Genomic DNA, 15931 nt, shown 5'->3' on the forward strand with positions numbered 1-15931 from the left:
CTGGGCAGGAGATACTATCCCATCGCTGCACTGCATGGGGCAAAAGGTTCCTTACTTATCTCCGTGCTTCATTGGCCAAGAGATACCATCCTACCTCTGCACTACATCGGACAAAAGGTTCCTAACCAACAACCCTAAACCTCCGCGCTGCTTTGGGTAGGAGGTCCAACTTATAGAAGACAGATTATTAGAGACAGATTACTTATTTGTAATCCAGTATATAAGGTATATAGAAACTTTTATACTGAAAAAGGTAAGGAAAAATCTGTGTATCGTTCCTCTACCATACATTACATATTTTCTATATCGTACCCTCTCATATTGATTACAAGTATATCAGGAGTGGCCAACGCGTCGACTGCGGGCTGCTAATTGACTCCGCGGACCAGTCGTGGAGTGGTAGACCGCGGGTTTCTGTGTCACACTGTCTGTATCGATCGTGGCTAGCGAACAGGAATGTAAATCGCCAGTGGGTTTTGAAATGAAAAGTAGCCCTGCAAACTAAAAAGGTTGGTTATCCTGGATATCAATGTATGTCTATAGTGAAAAGGCAATATAAGAAAATCATATTGTTTAAACTAAAATGAATAAATAAATTTTAGGAGGTCGTATATTTATGTGGACTTCAGCTCTAGGATTTTAGGACTTTCCTCTTTTTAAGTTACACGAAAATGCTACAATTACATTAGATAATTGAAATGAAAAGTAAAACGCAATTTTAAGTTGTTTTTTTTTTTAAATGCCTTAACCAGCGAATAGCATAAATTAATATTAATTTTATTTACATGCATTTATGATTCCTGAATATTTTTTTACTTCCTAGCTTTCGGCTATTGCCGAGAGCCTTGTTCATGAAAGATAAAATAGGGAGGAAAATAATATAAAATAAAAAGGAAAAGATTCAGCAGGCCAAAGCAATGCGAAGAACATCTTGTCTTAGCTGCTAGTCACGAATCGAATTATGGAGCAGCATATTTTAAAATAGCGAGCTCAATTAGTAAGTTGTTTTGTTCAAGATGGGAAGGTTGGCAGCGCATGTTAATGTTTCTGTCTTTGTACCAATATTTTATATAGTTCTCAATTAGTATCTCTCTTTCTTTGCTTAACCAATCCTTATCTATGTTAATCTTTGGATTTATTACGAAAATAAACAAATTTTCAAAGACAAACCATTCTATATCTGTCTTTGCTCGAAATAAAATTCTTGAATGAGAAATATTGTGTTGTGTTTATTTTGGGTGTTTCGAAAGGTCTGAAACAGTATGTTCTGTTTTAGCATTTCCGAGCTGTTCTTTGACTTGTACTTTTAAGTGTCTTTTTCTTATGTCTATATAACCCTCCAGGCACCTGCACTGTACCTCGTAAATTCCTGCCTTTCATTGGAGTCTGTAATAGCTCTTAAATTGAATGATATTCATCAAGGTATTTTTTTCTTGGGAGAGGGGGAATTCAATGCTGTGCGAAAACCATACTGGATAAATATTCACTACGCACTACTAACAATAATAATAAGTGAAAATAATTCGTAACCGTAAGGCTTCTCCTTACTGAAATTTAAACAAAAATAGCAATTTTCTCTTTTACTATAATGCTTAGAGGTCGGTGCAAAACTAACAACACTTATAACTTCCATGTTTTGTATATCCACGAAAATAAAAGTTATAAGATTATCATACTTGGCCGACCCATCAATAGAATTTGATGACTATTGCAACATTTTTTTAAAATTTAGTTTAATAACAGAATATGAAGTCTTATAAAAATGCAGTCTTCAACCTAATAAAGAGTACAGTTGGTAATCAATTATAATAACAAACGATTTGGTGCAAAAAGTGAACGTAAAAATTCGCAAGAATTACCCATTTAACGATTTCAATACTTGCTTCCAATAGTGTGACTCCGGTAACTTAAGTTATAAACATTAGATATTGTATGTCCTTTCCGGTTTTCATTTAGAAAATTGATATAGTAACAAACGGACTAAGTTGGGCTGGTCCGTACAAATGTGATACATCCTGAAGTAGTCGAAATTACAGGCAGAACATTTATACGAGAAGGAAATAGAGAGAAACTGTACCTTGCACAGAAATCGATGAGAATTATGAAGAAAAGTAATACATGTGGTTAATTTTGTCATTAATAAGTTACATGTATTTTTATAGTTTCCTTTGTAGTCTCTAAACAGCTTTATCTTTAAAAAAAAAAAAAAAAAAAAAAAAAAAAAAAAAAAAAAATGCGTAGTATACAACAAAATTAAGCAATATGATTTATATTACACCCTCAATTAATTAATACAGTGTAATCACCGTATAGCTAGTCTGATAAATCCCTTCCAATTCTTGTTTGATCTACTGAATGTTTGATGAATGAACGACTCAAAGATAAAATGGTGTTAAACCCTTATCTGTATTTTAAAACTATAATTCTTTGTAGTTATACAAATATGATTTTTAATTAGAAAATCCACATATTACACACACACACACATACACAAGTATTTACAATGTTTCTCTTTATTTTAATCTAGCACATGAAATTATGAAACGTGAGATTATTTCATAATGATATTTAAAAACAGTTTTTACGAAAATAGTTAAGTCTCCACATAAAACAAGATAAGCACAATTTTATTTGTAGTACACTAAATTTCACTTTATTTCAAAGTTCACTATATTCTCTTTGGCCCAACATGATTAAGACAATGTTGGATCATGTTCTGTAGACAAGTTTGGTTAATGTATGTAAATTGTGATGTTTTAAGCTTCCACTGGAGAACACGGTGGCAGCCTGCATTTCCTTCGCTTTACTAATCTTTTTGGACAACGTTTTCCACCATTTTGTGGTTGCACCTAAAGAAAAAAGTTATAAACAATGTAAATTTGTTCAAAGAAAAAGAATGACTAGTAAAATTCAGTAAAAAAAAAATATCTAAAATTGAAAAAAAAAAGATAAAGAATAAGGTTTCAGAAGAAAAGTTATAAACAATGTTAAATTGAGAAAGAAAGAGAGAGATAACTAATAAGATTCCAGTAGAAAAAGTTACAAACAATGTAAAATTGAAAAAAAAGAATCGAGTAGTAAGATTTCAACATAAAAAGTTATAAACAATATAAAATTGAGAGAAAGAAAAAATAACTAGTAAGATTTAAGTAGATCATGCTTTAAAAGTTGATATGAAACGCCTAATTAAAGGAATGCACCCGGTTAACCTATTTGTAAATCTTAAATTCTTAAAAGTCTGGATCCATATACATTGTGTTGTGAAGATTGTTTATATATTTCATCATCATATTCAATGATTTAATGGACACTTTGATGATGAATTATCTCAACTTGTGGATAGTTGATTATCAAAGTGAAATGAGAAAAATCCCAGCTTGACCCAAGTGCTAATTATATTCAAAAAATCATTTCAAATGATTATACAGTTTTGTCGTGATAAGGTGAAATTTAATATCAATTTCATCCAAGAAGCTACCGAAAAAACACTTGGAATTATTCATTTTAAAAGAACAAAGTCACGAGACACTTTTAATTATTTGATGGAGGGAAATCGGAAAATCGTTTACTGTCAAAAGTATGGTCAAAATATATATATATATATATATATATATATATATATATATATATATATACATATACATATCGGGTGTTGCAAAATAAGTGTTACAACTCTTGGGAGGTGACTCCTGCCACTGAGACAAGAAAAAAAGTTCTCTTGAACTTTCGGCTATCGGACATAGTTTCAGATCTACAAGGTGCCGAAAGCGTGGGAAAATGACTTTCAGACGCCAATAATTCGGAAACTATCCAACATAAAGAAGGCGGGTAAAAAATTCACTGAAGAAGTCATACCTGCTCTATTGAATTTTGCATGTTTCACAATTCTACCATGCACGCGCAAGGGATTCCCCAAAGGAACGTAGGGAGTCCCGGATAATCTGCCAAATGAAACTTGGTCTTAATGGATATGAATTGATAGGCTTTCTACCAGGTAACAATAATTCATTTGTATTAAGTCGATATCTGGAACAAATACAAAATGGCGGACACCTTCATGCCCGTTGTGTGTGGTTGCATAATCACCAGGTACGGATGCTGGCCAACAGTGACGTTCTGAGTATTAAGTGTAGGGAATTTGTACTCAAATGCTCTAGAAAGACATCTGGAGTGCCGGTAGAGCATAACAGATGAAGCAAGGTGATTCACATGTGTGGAAACACTTAACGAAAAATGCCCAGAAATGCACTCATACTCAGTAAATGTGAGTTCAAAGCGTCGTAAATGTAAGAATAAGCGTCAAGAACATGAAAGGCATTACCAACTCAACAATAATATTCTTTCAAACCGATGCAATATGATGTGCACGGTTGCATACCAATAAGGATGCAGCAACTGAGGCCAAGTTGAAATTGTGCAATTGGACTCACAAAGTAACTGGGTGAACTAAATGAATATCACTAACGGGATCGCATGATCGATATTGAAATGTGGTTAATGTGTGTGTTGATATCAACATGTCCCACTACTGTTGGGACACCGTCCCACGTGCGAAAAATAGGAAAATAACTGCTCGGGTCTTGAATCTGAAGCCGTGGGCTCCCAGTAGGATTGGAAACTGCGACTACGCGAGCAAAAGCGAGCGCTCTAGCCCTGAGGTTTGAAGGAGCCTCACTTTCTCTGTATTCATTTCTTTGAGGAGTACCCACTTTGTTTGGCAAGCGCTCTTTTACAGCCTCCCGACATGCTTGTGTGTTTCATTTTGTTACTCCTACTTCACAGTTGTAAACAATCAGAGCTTTAAGACGTTTCTTCCTATTTCTCATGTCGTTTTATTTTCCATATGTATGGTGTTCCAGCTGTAGTGTTAAATGCGCCAAATCGATTCATTTTCGTCTTTGTCTTGGCATGTGCACTGTGTGTAAAATACGAATTTCTGGAAGTATTTTCCTATATTTCGAGTTCGTCATATGACCCAGAAGACATGGGACATGATACAAGTTTGTTATTTTCACGCTCTATCAGAATTTGAACCATGCATTAAGAAATTTCTTTTCATATGTGTCGACTGTGGGAAAATGTCCCAAACAAAGAGGGACATTGATACAATCGTGTTCTATTTACGTTCTACCAAAAGGTGCACCAGATGTAATAGCAGAATGTACAACGTTATTTTCCTAGTTTTCGCACGTGAGATGGTGTCCCAGCAGTAGTGCGACATGTTGACATTTGTCCATTAGGTATATGTTGATATCAACACACACATTGGCCACATTTCAATATCGATCATGCGATCCCACTAGTGACATTCATTTAGTTTGCCCAGTTTCTTTGTGGGTCCAATTGCACAATTTCAACTTGGCCTCAGTTGTTGCATCCTTATTGGTATGCAACCGTGCACATCATATTGCATCGGTTTGAGGGAATATTATTGGTGAATTAGCAATGGCTTTCATGTTCTTGACGCTAATCCTTACATTTACGACGCTTTGAACTCACGTTTACTGAGTATGAGTGCATTTCTGGGCATTTTTCGTTAAGTGTTTCCACACATGTGAATCACCTTGTTTCATCTGTTATGCTCTACCGGCACTCCAGATGTCCTTCTAGAGCATTTGAGTACAAATTCGCTACACTTAATACTCAGAACGTCACTGTTGGCCAGCATCCGTACCTGGCGATTATGCAACCACACACAACGGGCATGAAGGTGTCCGCCATTTCGTATTTGTTCCAGATATCGACTTAATACAAACGAATTATTGTTGCCTGGTAGAAAGCCTATCAATTCATATCCATTAAGACCAAGTTTCATTTGGCAGATTATCCGGGACTCCCTACGTTCCTTTGGGGAATCCCTTGCGCGTGCATGGTAGAATTGTGAAACATGCAAAATTCAATAGAGCAGGTATGACTTCTTCAGTGATTTTTTTACCCGCCTTCTTTATGTTGGATAGTTTCCGAATTATTGGTGTCTGAAAGTCATTTTCCCACGCTTTCGGCACCTTGTAGATCTGAAACTGTCCGATAGCCGAAAGTTCAAGAGAACTTTTTTTCTTGTCTCAGTGGCAGGAGTCACCTCCCAAGAGTTGTAACACTTATTCTGCAACACCCGATATACATACATACATATATATATATATATATATATATATATATATATATATATATATATATATATATATATATATATATATATATATATATTAAAGTTTTTATTCAGCAAGTAAATCTCTACACTTGCATCTAAACTTTCGATAGTCTAAAAATGGTAAATACTTTTTTTAAAGCACAAATCGTGAAATCTGATGATAATAAATAAATAAATGCCTTTGATCTCTCTTGTCTGATATCATGAGAAGTGCAATTAACAATGATTTATTGATATCACGAAAACAAAAGCTTCAAGGAACGATTGTAGAATAAATTTGCTCCGTTTTGAAACACGAGGAAAGTAATGCTCTCTTTTATTAGAATCATGCAGTGAAAGTTATAAGATTGTGGTTGTTAGTATGTCCGTTCGACCGATAACGACTAGTGTGAACTTTATAAGTCTGTTTCTTGCAATAGATAGCTAGAGTGGTTATCTCGGCCGAGTTCGTTAATAGAATCAATCCGGTTAACGGATAACGGTGAATTTAACGGTGGCTGTCAGTAGCTTATATCCCATATATGTATGTGAAATACCATATATAACCATTTTTGAAATACCATTTTGCCATATATAACTAGACCAAATGGAGTCAATCCGTTAACATCTTAACGGATAACGATGGCTTTAACGGTAGATCCATAGCCCATATCCCATACATGTAATCTAAGCGAAAATTCTTTTTTTCTTTTTGCAATAATTTGCTAGAACAATTGTTTCGACCAATTTCTTCAAAATGAAGTCAATCCTTTAACATCTTAACGAATAACGGTGACTTTAACAGTGACTATCTATAGCTCATATTCTATACATGTAGACTAAGCAAAAATTCGATTTTTTTTTTGCAATAGTTTGCTAGAACAATTATTTCGATCGATTTCTTCAATGAAGTCAATCCGTTTTATATTTTAACGGATAATGGTAACTTTAACGGTGGTTATTTATATCTCATGCATGTAAGTAAAATTTGAATTATGTCTCTTGCAATAAACAGCTAGAGTGACTTCTCTGACCAAGTTCGTTAATACAGCCAGTCCGATAACGCCATAACGGATCACGGTTGCTATGTATGCCCCATATATATGTTTCGCGGAATCCTCTTTACTGTCTTTACCAGAGTTTAGTTATATTGTTTTTAATAACTACAAGTTCGTTTCTTTTTTCATTTCTTTAAAGAAAAAACATGAAATGAAAATTTCTTCCTAAGAGAAGCCTGTTGGCTAAGACTATAATTGAAAATAATTCTCAATTCTGGGTCGATTTGATTGCTAAAATTTAAGTGGAAGAATTGTTGTATACTTGCCTTTATCATCCGGAATCTCTCTTTCCTAGCTTTACCACATGTGGCACTACATTCAGACCAATTACTCCATTCTGTTACCATGCAATCAATTACAGGCCCATCATTCGATTCTGTTGGAGTCTGTTCTTGTGATTTGAGTAATTCAGGATCTGTATTGTTCTCAGACAATAGAAAATCTGAAAAGAAAGGGAAGCAATATTTTTATTTGGCTCCTAACATTTGCTTTAGAGCATAATACGTAATACAAGCTTCTGCACAATACGTTGGAAAATATATTAATTGAAAGTTTAGTGATTCCATATATGTGAAGAGAGGATACAGGTGGTCAAGAAGAAAATATCGTAAACTAAGATCTAAATTTTAACAGAAAAGACGTGTAATTCATGAAAAAATTTGTAATGTGTTCAAACTATTATACACTTTTGACTCGTGTAGTAAATGCATCATGTTTTATTTAAACCATCTAGGTTTGAATAAAAATGCATTAGATCTGCGCTATGGTTTCAATGATTTTGCCAGAGTCCTTATACTTCTTTATCAAAATTAAGCTTTTAAATATAGAATAAGAGATACATTGAATTCAGTGAAGACGGATACCAATATCGTACTTGGTCTCCTTTACGATGTGACAAACAAATTCCTATCTTGCTTGTTCCTGCTTCGTGGTCCAATCTTATTCAGCTCTCTTAGAGGCTAGATAGCGTGGTAGGGAACGGTGCTTTGCGCAAGTTGATCTTACATGATGGTATATGCACCCGTCAACAGCTTTGGATTTGAGATCTGGAGTGGTTCAGAGCTTATGCAAATAATAGGTCTCCTTCTTCACAACCTGGGTCTTGCATAAGAATGTAAAAGCAAAAATCAATCAATTCCTATCTTGCAACTTTTAATTCAAAAAGTATTTTCTATGCTCTTGTTAATGTGTGCAGGGTCTCGATCAAGCTACTCACGAAATACTGCATCTCTCAAATGGGACAATAACATAATTCACAATAAATCAAATATTTTTTTATTGAGGAAAGAAATATATTTATTTGACAACAGCCCTGCTAAAGAAGAAGCAACTAATGAATTTTCACTGCTCTCATAAATTATGACCAATAACAAGTGCAACTTAGAGGAGCAGTTCGAGTTAAAAACAAGTTTGGTGCAATACAAAGAGTAAAAATAAATAAATAAATAAATAAATAAATAAAATAAAAATAAAAGACATGTATTTTTTAAAATGTTGAAAGGCCGTCTCGCTCAGCTTCTGAAGGCGTTTGTTCTAGATGAATCGCAAATGCTGACGTTACCCGTGGGCTAGCGAGGAACTCAATGTGAGTCACCAACCACACCCTTGTGCGCAGCTGATAAATCTTTAATAGTGCAGTGGATTTAATAGATGGTTTTGGGTTCGTTACCAGTCTTGCTTTGTGTTGAATTCTTGAGGAACCTTTTCGTTAGTTGTTTTTCCTTCAGGAATTGTATAAAAATATATATATAGAAAGAGGTGATTACGTAGTGTTGTGCGAAGTAGAAAACATGTATTAGTGCAGTGCGTGCTATGTCAGTGAAGTGAGGTAGAAATGCCTAACACATGCTGTGTTTTCGGTTGTAATTCTCGTGTGATTAAAGCTGAGGGATATAAAGTATCTTTTCTTACGTTTCCAAGTAGTCAGAAATCACCAGATCGATATAAATTATGGCTCAAGAAGATCAATATTAAAATTTTGTGCCAAATAAAAATACTTGTGTTTGTCACAAACATTTTGAAGAGTCCGATTTCAAGCAGTTATGTTTACTGAAAGAAAAACTAATGCCAGGTAAATCATTTATACGCAAACTTAGAAAGAATGCTGTTCCAAGTATATTATTGAAAGGTTTAGAATCCGAGCCATTGAACAAGCGCTGATGTATGTCCAGTTACCAATGTAAAAAAGTAGTATAAAACGCGATTACCGGTTGTAGTCAAGATTCTGAAGGTACAGTTTTAGAAATAAATTTAAATACAACTGCTATACAATGTGAATTGTGGAGTGAAATATACCGGTTTGTAGAAGGAATCAGTGAAGATGACAGTGTTCTCAGGACATTGATTCATCGTTTAATTTTTCTGTATGAAGTGACAATAATGATGAAAGGAGTGACGAGGGTTGTTCCGCGGAGAGCATTGCGAATTAAACAAATTTAACCGGTAAAGTATTTTCCGTATTCTAGCAAACTTTACAGATATTATTTCAGTTTTGCCACATATGGCACGCTCCTGTACATACATCAAAGCACAAAATTATAGGGTCATCATTAAAAATTGCAAATGTGAAAATAAACATGCTTATGTTTGGAAATCGGAATCAAGATTAAAGAATAGGTACTTAAATACTGTAGCGATTTCGTCCGCCATCTAATTAAATAGTATTGCTTTCGGAACTTTCAGTTGCTTTTGCAAAACGCTGAACCTATGTTTTGTAGGAAAACCCACATTTTATAATATTAAATGCATGCAGATGACATTTCTAAATCTTTGCACGGTTCTGATGTGTCTAGTTGTCAGAAGATGAACAATACGACTCCCCAGAATACTCGGCAAAATATTTAACATAATGTAATGTATTTGCGAAGCAATTAAATTGTAGATTTTACTGTCATTCATAAGTGTTTAGTGGAGGGTGATTTAAAAAAAGCAGCTTGTAAAGTTTTACTGAAGCTTCTGAAAAACTTAAATATTACTATGTTTCTCTCTGATCCCCATAAAGGAATTAGGAAACTAATCGCATTGGAATTCACAAACTTAACTCCGAATTTGACGTATGGCATGTAGCTAAATGCTTTGCAAAAAGACTTAAAATTGAGGGTAAGCGGTGTTGTTAACAACAACTATTGAAACCAAGTTTGGCTAATCATTATAACGACTCACCAAGGGTAGTCGTCAACCTGGTTCGGCTTAGTAAGATATATAAATCTTAAGTGGTAGTATTTGTTTGCATGTAAAAATTATCTTTAATAATTATATACCATTATTCTCACCTTTTCTATTAGAATGATAACGTCGATGAACGTTGCTAAAATGGTTTATTAGCTGATATACTTTATAATATATTTTCCTTCAAACTATCAAGCACACAAACTTGCTGACTAGGTATCCATAAAACATGTACATAGCAACAACTATCCCATAATAATAATTTACATATATTAAAAACATTCTTCTTCTGTTATTATTAAATTAACATTCTATGAAGTATAGTGCACATGTATGAGCACTTTCTGCCCAAGGTACAGGTAATTATTACTCTATCCAAAGTATTTCGTTATATAAAATGTCGCCCGACAAAATGGACTGAATATAAAAGCCATGAGTGAGCTTGGCTTTTATCTTCAAGAACCACTGGTCCGTTTACAATAGTGTTCTTACATTACATATGTTCTTTATATTTTGATCACACCTCGTATATATATCTTCATTACATTTCATATATATAGATACATTTACAACAAATCTTATGCTTCATCAATACTTATCTTTTATTATATTAATTATATTTATTTCATTATTATCAAAACATCGTCGCTTATTAATATAATTAACGAGGGTGCGAATTCAAAATCGTAAAGGAACAAACATGAGTTACAAATAGCCCGGGCGCATTATATGATAATCATTTTAGGTGATTGGATTCCTAAGACATCAAAACATAGAAGAATCTTGTTCGGATAATATATAGGATAGCTCATAAAAACAGTCGTCGAATAATTAGTTTTATAGAATAGATCTTCTTCTTAACATAATCTTTGACAGTTAAGTTTTCAACACAAATCAATCTAATATAAATAACCTTTGCTTTTAATCATTTATGAATCAAATTATAATTCCTACATATATTAAAAACATTTGAGAATTATCATTGATTAATGAGAATTAAAGAAAATTAAATTGAATAAAAATAAAATAAATGTTCATGAAAATCTATAGCTGATATGAATTTAACCTAATTTCATTAACGGTAATCAGGTTACATTCGTACTTGCATACGATTCTAATAAAGTACATTGCACAGCACAATCATGATTATGTCCCGTATTATTGTTCTGTACAGAAATTACTTCAATACCTGGATCTTGATGCGAAGTGCCATCTCTTGTCCTTCCATTACGTCTATCCACGTAGTTCGCTGTATTCCTGGAATTTCGCCATACATTTCGTCTATTTTTAAACCTATTTTGATTATATGGTCTAACATATGGATTGCTACGATTAATTAGGTTAGGCGGATTCCCTACATAACTTTGCCTATTTTGCTCATTTTGATTGCTAGAATTTATTCGGCTTAGGTTATGTTTCGTATTATTCACACTTCGGATATTTAAATTCCGAACAGGCACAAAATGATCTGAATTATTCTTATTTTTACTCATTCCTGCTTGTTGATTCATAGCATGGTATTGAGTTTCATAGCATTGGACAAGCATTAATAAGTGGTTGAAACTCATACACTGTGTGGAAAATAAGATCTGTTGTAACTTAAACGGAAGCAAATTTCGAATCGATGCTATTATTCTCGATTCCGATTGCAATGGATTAACGACCTTTAATTCGTTGTATGTGTTTACAACAAACTCTACAACAGATTTATGTAATCGAGGATTGAAGTGTTGATTTCTAATGATGGCATCTCTATTCGCCAGCAAAAAGTCATTTTCATAATTGGCGATCAGTGCCGCTTTGAATTCTTCATATGTACTGATGTGATCATGTACTGCTTTAAACCATAATGAACAAGGTGGGAGTAATATATGAGGGATTAATTTCATATATTGTGATTTATCTATACACATAATATTGCACTCGTCCTGGAATTTTTCTAAGAAAGAAGTAGCATTCTCGTTACACTTACCACTGAATTTACTCATAGCTCGTATTTCACTCATCTTAACACTTAATTTTACCTTCCTTTTATCATTCCGTGTATTTATTGGGTGACAGTTCCTATCCATGACGTGATGTGTCGTTACACCATCTATGTTTCGCCCATCTGTACTCTTCGGATGTATTTCTTCCAATATAATATCCTCATCAGACACCGGCGAAGGCGAGTTCATCTCTGGTGAGTGGGGAAACTCCAAGCGATCACTACACATGTTATTACGGTATGTGTTGTCCTTAACCTGTAGCATTCTAACTTCTTCCTGTAACGTAGCTATCAATTGCGTATTTGCATGTATATTGTTAGAATTATTGATGACCTGGATCTTTTGTTGTTGAACAGAAGATTCGGTTACTTCTAAATCCTTTTTTATATCGCTGATTTCTTGGCTCAGGTGGTTGTGATTGTCCTGGCATTCCTCCGATATTCCTTTTAACTTTTCCTCGAACTGCGAGGTGATATCGCTCATCGTCTGGATAATTAATCGTTTCGTTTCATCCGACTTCTGTTCCATTCGTCTGCTTAATTCCTCGTATTGCTTGTTGAATGTTTCGGAGTTCTGTTCTATCTTCTGTTCTATTTTCTGTTCTATCGTCTGCTTCAATTCTTCGTATTGCTTATTGGATTTTTCTGAGTTCTGTTCTATGGTCTGCTTTATCTCGGTAGACATCTGAATCAATTGTCGCTGTAAGGCTAACAAGATTCGATCTTCTGATGATGGCATTCCTGGTGCTACACTAGGTTCACCGTTGCCACTATTAGTGGATTCTTTCTCCATTGTTTCAGTGTCCATTTTTCTTCTAATTATTCTACCACTTCTTAATATTGTGAAATTTGTATTCATAAGCCGTATTACAAAAGTAAATTCACCCTTACTTTGCTTCGGGGTAAGAATTTATGAAAAGTCCCGGGTGAGGTAAACCAAAATTTTTAGCTAATCCCGGTGTGAAGGCACCAAAATTTTTATAACGACTCACCAAGGGTAGTCGTCAACCTGGTTCGGCTTAGTAAGATATATAAATCTTAAGTGGTAGTATTTGTTTGCATGTAAAAATTATCTTTAATAATTATATACCATTATTCTCACCTTTTCTATTAGAATGATAACGTCGATGAACGTTGCTAAAATGGTTTATTAGCTGATATACTTTATAATATATTTTCCTTCAAACTATCAAGCACACAAACTTGCTGACTAGGTATCCATAAAACATGTACATAGCAACAACTATCCCATAATAATAATTTACATATATTAAAAACATTCTTCTTCTGTTATTATTAAATTAACATTCTATGAAGTATAGTGCACATGTATGAGCACTTTCTGCCCAAGGTACAGGTAATTATTACTCTATCCAAAGTATTTCGTTATATCATTTATGGCAACATGCAACGGAAACTGAGATGAACTTGTTGAGAATAACAAGTTAAAGACGGTAGCGTGTACGTCAGCAACATTAAGAATGCAAATCGTAACTATGCCCAGATCGAAAGGGAAGCATTAGCAATAATACACGGAGTAAAAAATTTCATAAATATTTGTTCGGTAGATGTTTTACCATTATTACAGATTCTATGCCAGTCAAAATATGTGAAGAATGTGGAAGAGTGTAATATTGAATATTCTGTGAAGAATGTGGAAGAGTGTAATAGTGAATAATCTGTGGAGAATGTGGTATAGCAAATAGTCTGTGAAGAGTGTGAGACTACTGTCAATAGTCTGTGATGGGGCATGAGGATGGCCGGCTTTGGCATAAGTCAAGAGTTCGTGTGAACAAGAATGAAGTTGGAGTATGCAAGTGGGCTTATCATAAGTACTATGAAGAATATTATTTAGTAGCATGGGGATAAAAATTAGTAAAGTACATTTGAAGTTTGTGTGTGCATGTACCCGTATCCGTAAATAAAGAGTAGTTTAGTTTAGAAGTAGTTTTTTTTTTAATAGCAAAAGTTATATCTGTATAGCAGTGTTGTATAATGTTAAAAATGTACATGAATGGATTGTACATTCTTGTACATTCATGTACAAGAACATACGTAATGAATGTAGTTTCTTCTTCGAGAGCCATATGAGAGCAACATTTGCAACTGCACCAGTCCAAGTTTTCGCAACGACCACGAAAATAATTATTTTCATTTGTTTTTCTTCCTCCGTTGCCACTAGCTCGAGGTTCGAACTGATAAGGTCTGAAGTTATCAGTCATCGTAATTAATTCTCTAAAAGGAAATCGCACTTTAGAACGTGCCACCGCACCACTCCCAAACGAAATACTTGACACTGTATGTATGAAAGCCTGCTATCGCAGTTTAACCACAGATGACATTACCACAACCTTTTTTTTGCGCTGTTACCCGCTAACGACTCAATGTATCGAGATCAAACAAACACCATTCCTTTTAGAATTTTCAACTCTACAAATGGAAATAATTTGTAAAAAATGCATTTCTAAGTCGAACTGCTCTTTTAAGTGCTTGGCTCCTACGATTGGCTTTAGAGCATAATAATACAAGCTTCTGCACAATACGATGGAAAATATATTAATTTAAAGGTTAGTGATTCCATGTATGGGAAGAGAGGATACTGGTGACCAAGAAGAAAACATCGAAAACTTTCATTTAAATTTAAAAAAAGTCCTTTGTAATTCACGAAAACTTGTATTGTGTTTAAACTGTTATGTACTTTAGATTCATTTAGTTTGGGAAAAAGAAAGAAAGAAAAGAAAATACTTCAAAACTTAACTTTTAAAAGTTAATAATAAAAGAGAATCAGTCTCCTCTGATCACGCTTTGTATTTATGTGTAATAACTAACAGTCTCAACATTAAAATGAAAAAAAAATTAAAAAATGATACAATAAATCAACCTCTAAATATGTAAGGAAAAAGAGGAATTTAGTTTCTTAATGATATTACTTGCCTCGGACAATTTCACATGCCGAATCACAATCTTCGTAAGTGGCAAAATTATTTCTGTTACCTCTGCAACCACCATACACAAACTGTAAGCACATTGCTTTCTGGCTGTCAAAATACCACCGAGAGAAATAGCCTCTGCAAGGTCCTACCTCTTTCTCTTGCATACAAGCCTCTGTAACAACAAGTAAAAAAGAAATTTTCAAATGTTTCTGTCTACATGAACATTAAAAAATAATCAGCATCGTCAACTAGAAACAAGAAACATATTCAAAGTCACTATTGTTTTAATTCGTCGCGTAGCAGCACTGGAAATGATCAATCAAAATATACAAGCAATAAAAGTCAATAGTAAAGAAAAGTAATGGAGGATTGGTTAGTCACTTGATTAAGAACAAGAAATTAGCTTCAAGTTCTTTATTTTTCTTTGCTCATTCATAGAAATGCTTTCAGCAGTGCCGACTTAAAGGGTCATAGTATTCAATATTAAAAATAAGGATATTTGCAATAGATTACCATAATCTAGTGGGTAGAGCGTTGGATTCATGTCCACATGGTCCCATGTTCGATTCCCGGCCGGTGCTTCACAATTTTCAGTGTGCATCCAATGTCGTGAGGCAAACTGGGGAGTCACGTGAAAACAATACGTGACGGTCAT

At 34.1% G+C, this 15931-nt stretch overlaps 1 protein-coding gene across 2 annotated transcripts in view; it reads right to left on the reverse strand.

The window, feature by feature from the left end:
- Positions 1–2387: 2387 nt before the first annotated feature.
- Positions 2388–15931, reverse strand: part of fat-spondin (extracellular matrix protein f-spondin) — a 204627-nt gene continuing 191083 nt past the window's right edge. Inside the window, exons 12-14 of one of the 2 annotated variants that reach the window (XM_081752273.1) lie at positions 15278–15448; positions 7455–7630; positions 2388–2849 (exon numbers count right to left, since the gene is read on the reverse strand). In XM_081752273.1, coding sequence (XP_081608399.1) covers positions 2757–2849; positions 7455–7630; positions 15278–15448 — 440 coding nt within the window. In that variant the 3' untranslated portion in view covers positions 2388–2756. Of the gene's footprint in view, positions 2850–7454; positions 7631–15277; positions 15449–15931 lie in introns of those variants that run through there. The other variant, XR_014130712.1, reaches the window with a different exon arrangement.

Source organism: Thermobia domestica, chromosome 3, assembly GCF_964235325.1.
Source record: "Thermobia domestica chromosome 3, izTheDome1.hap1.1, whole genome shotgun sequence".
NCBI lineage: Eukaryota > Metazoa > Arthropoda > Insecta > Zygentoma > Lepismatidae > Thermobia > Thermobia domestica.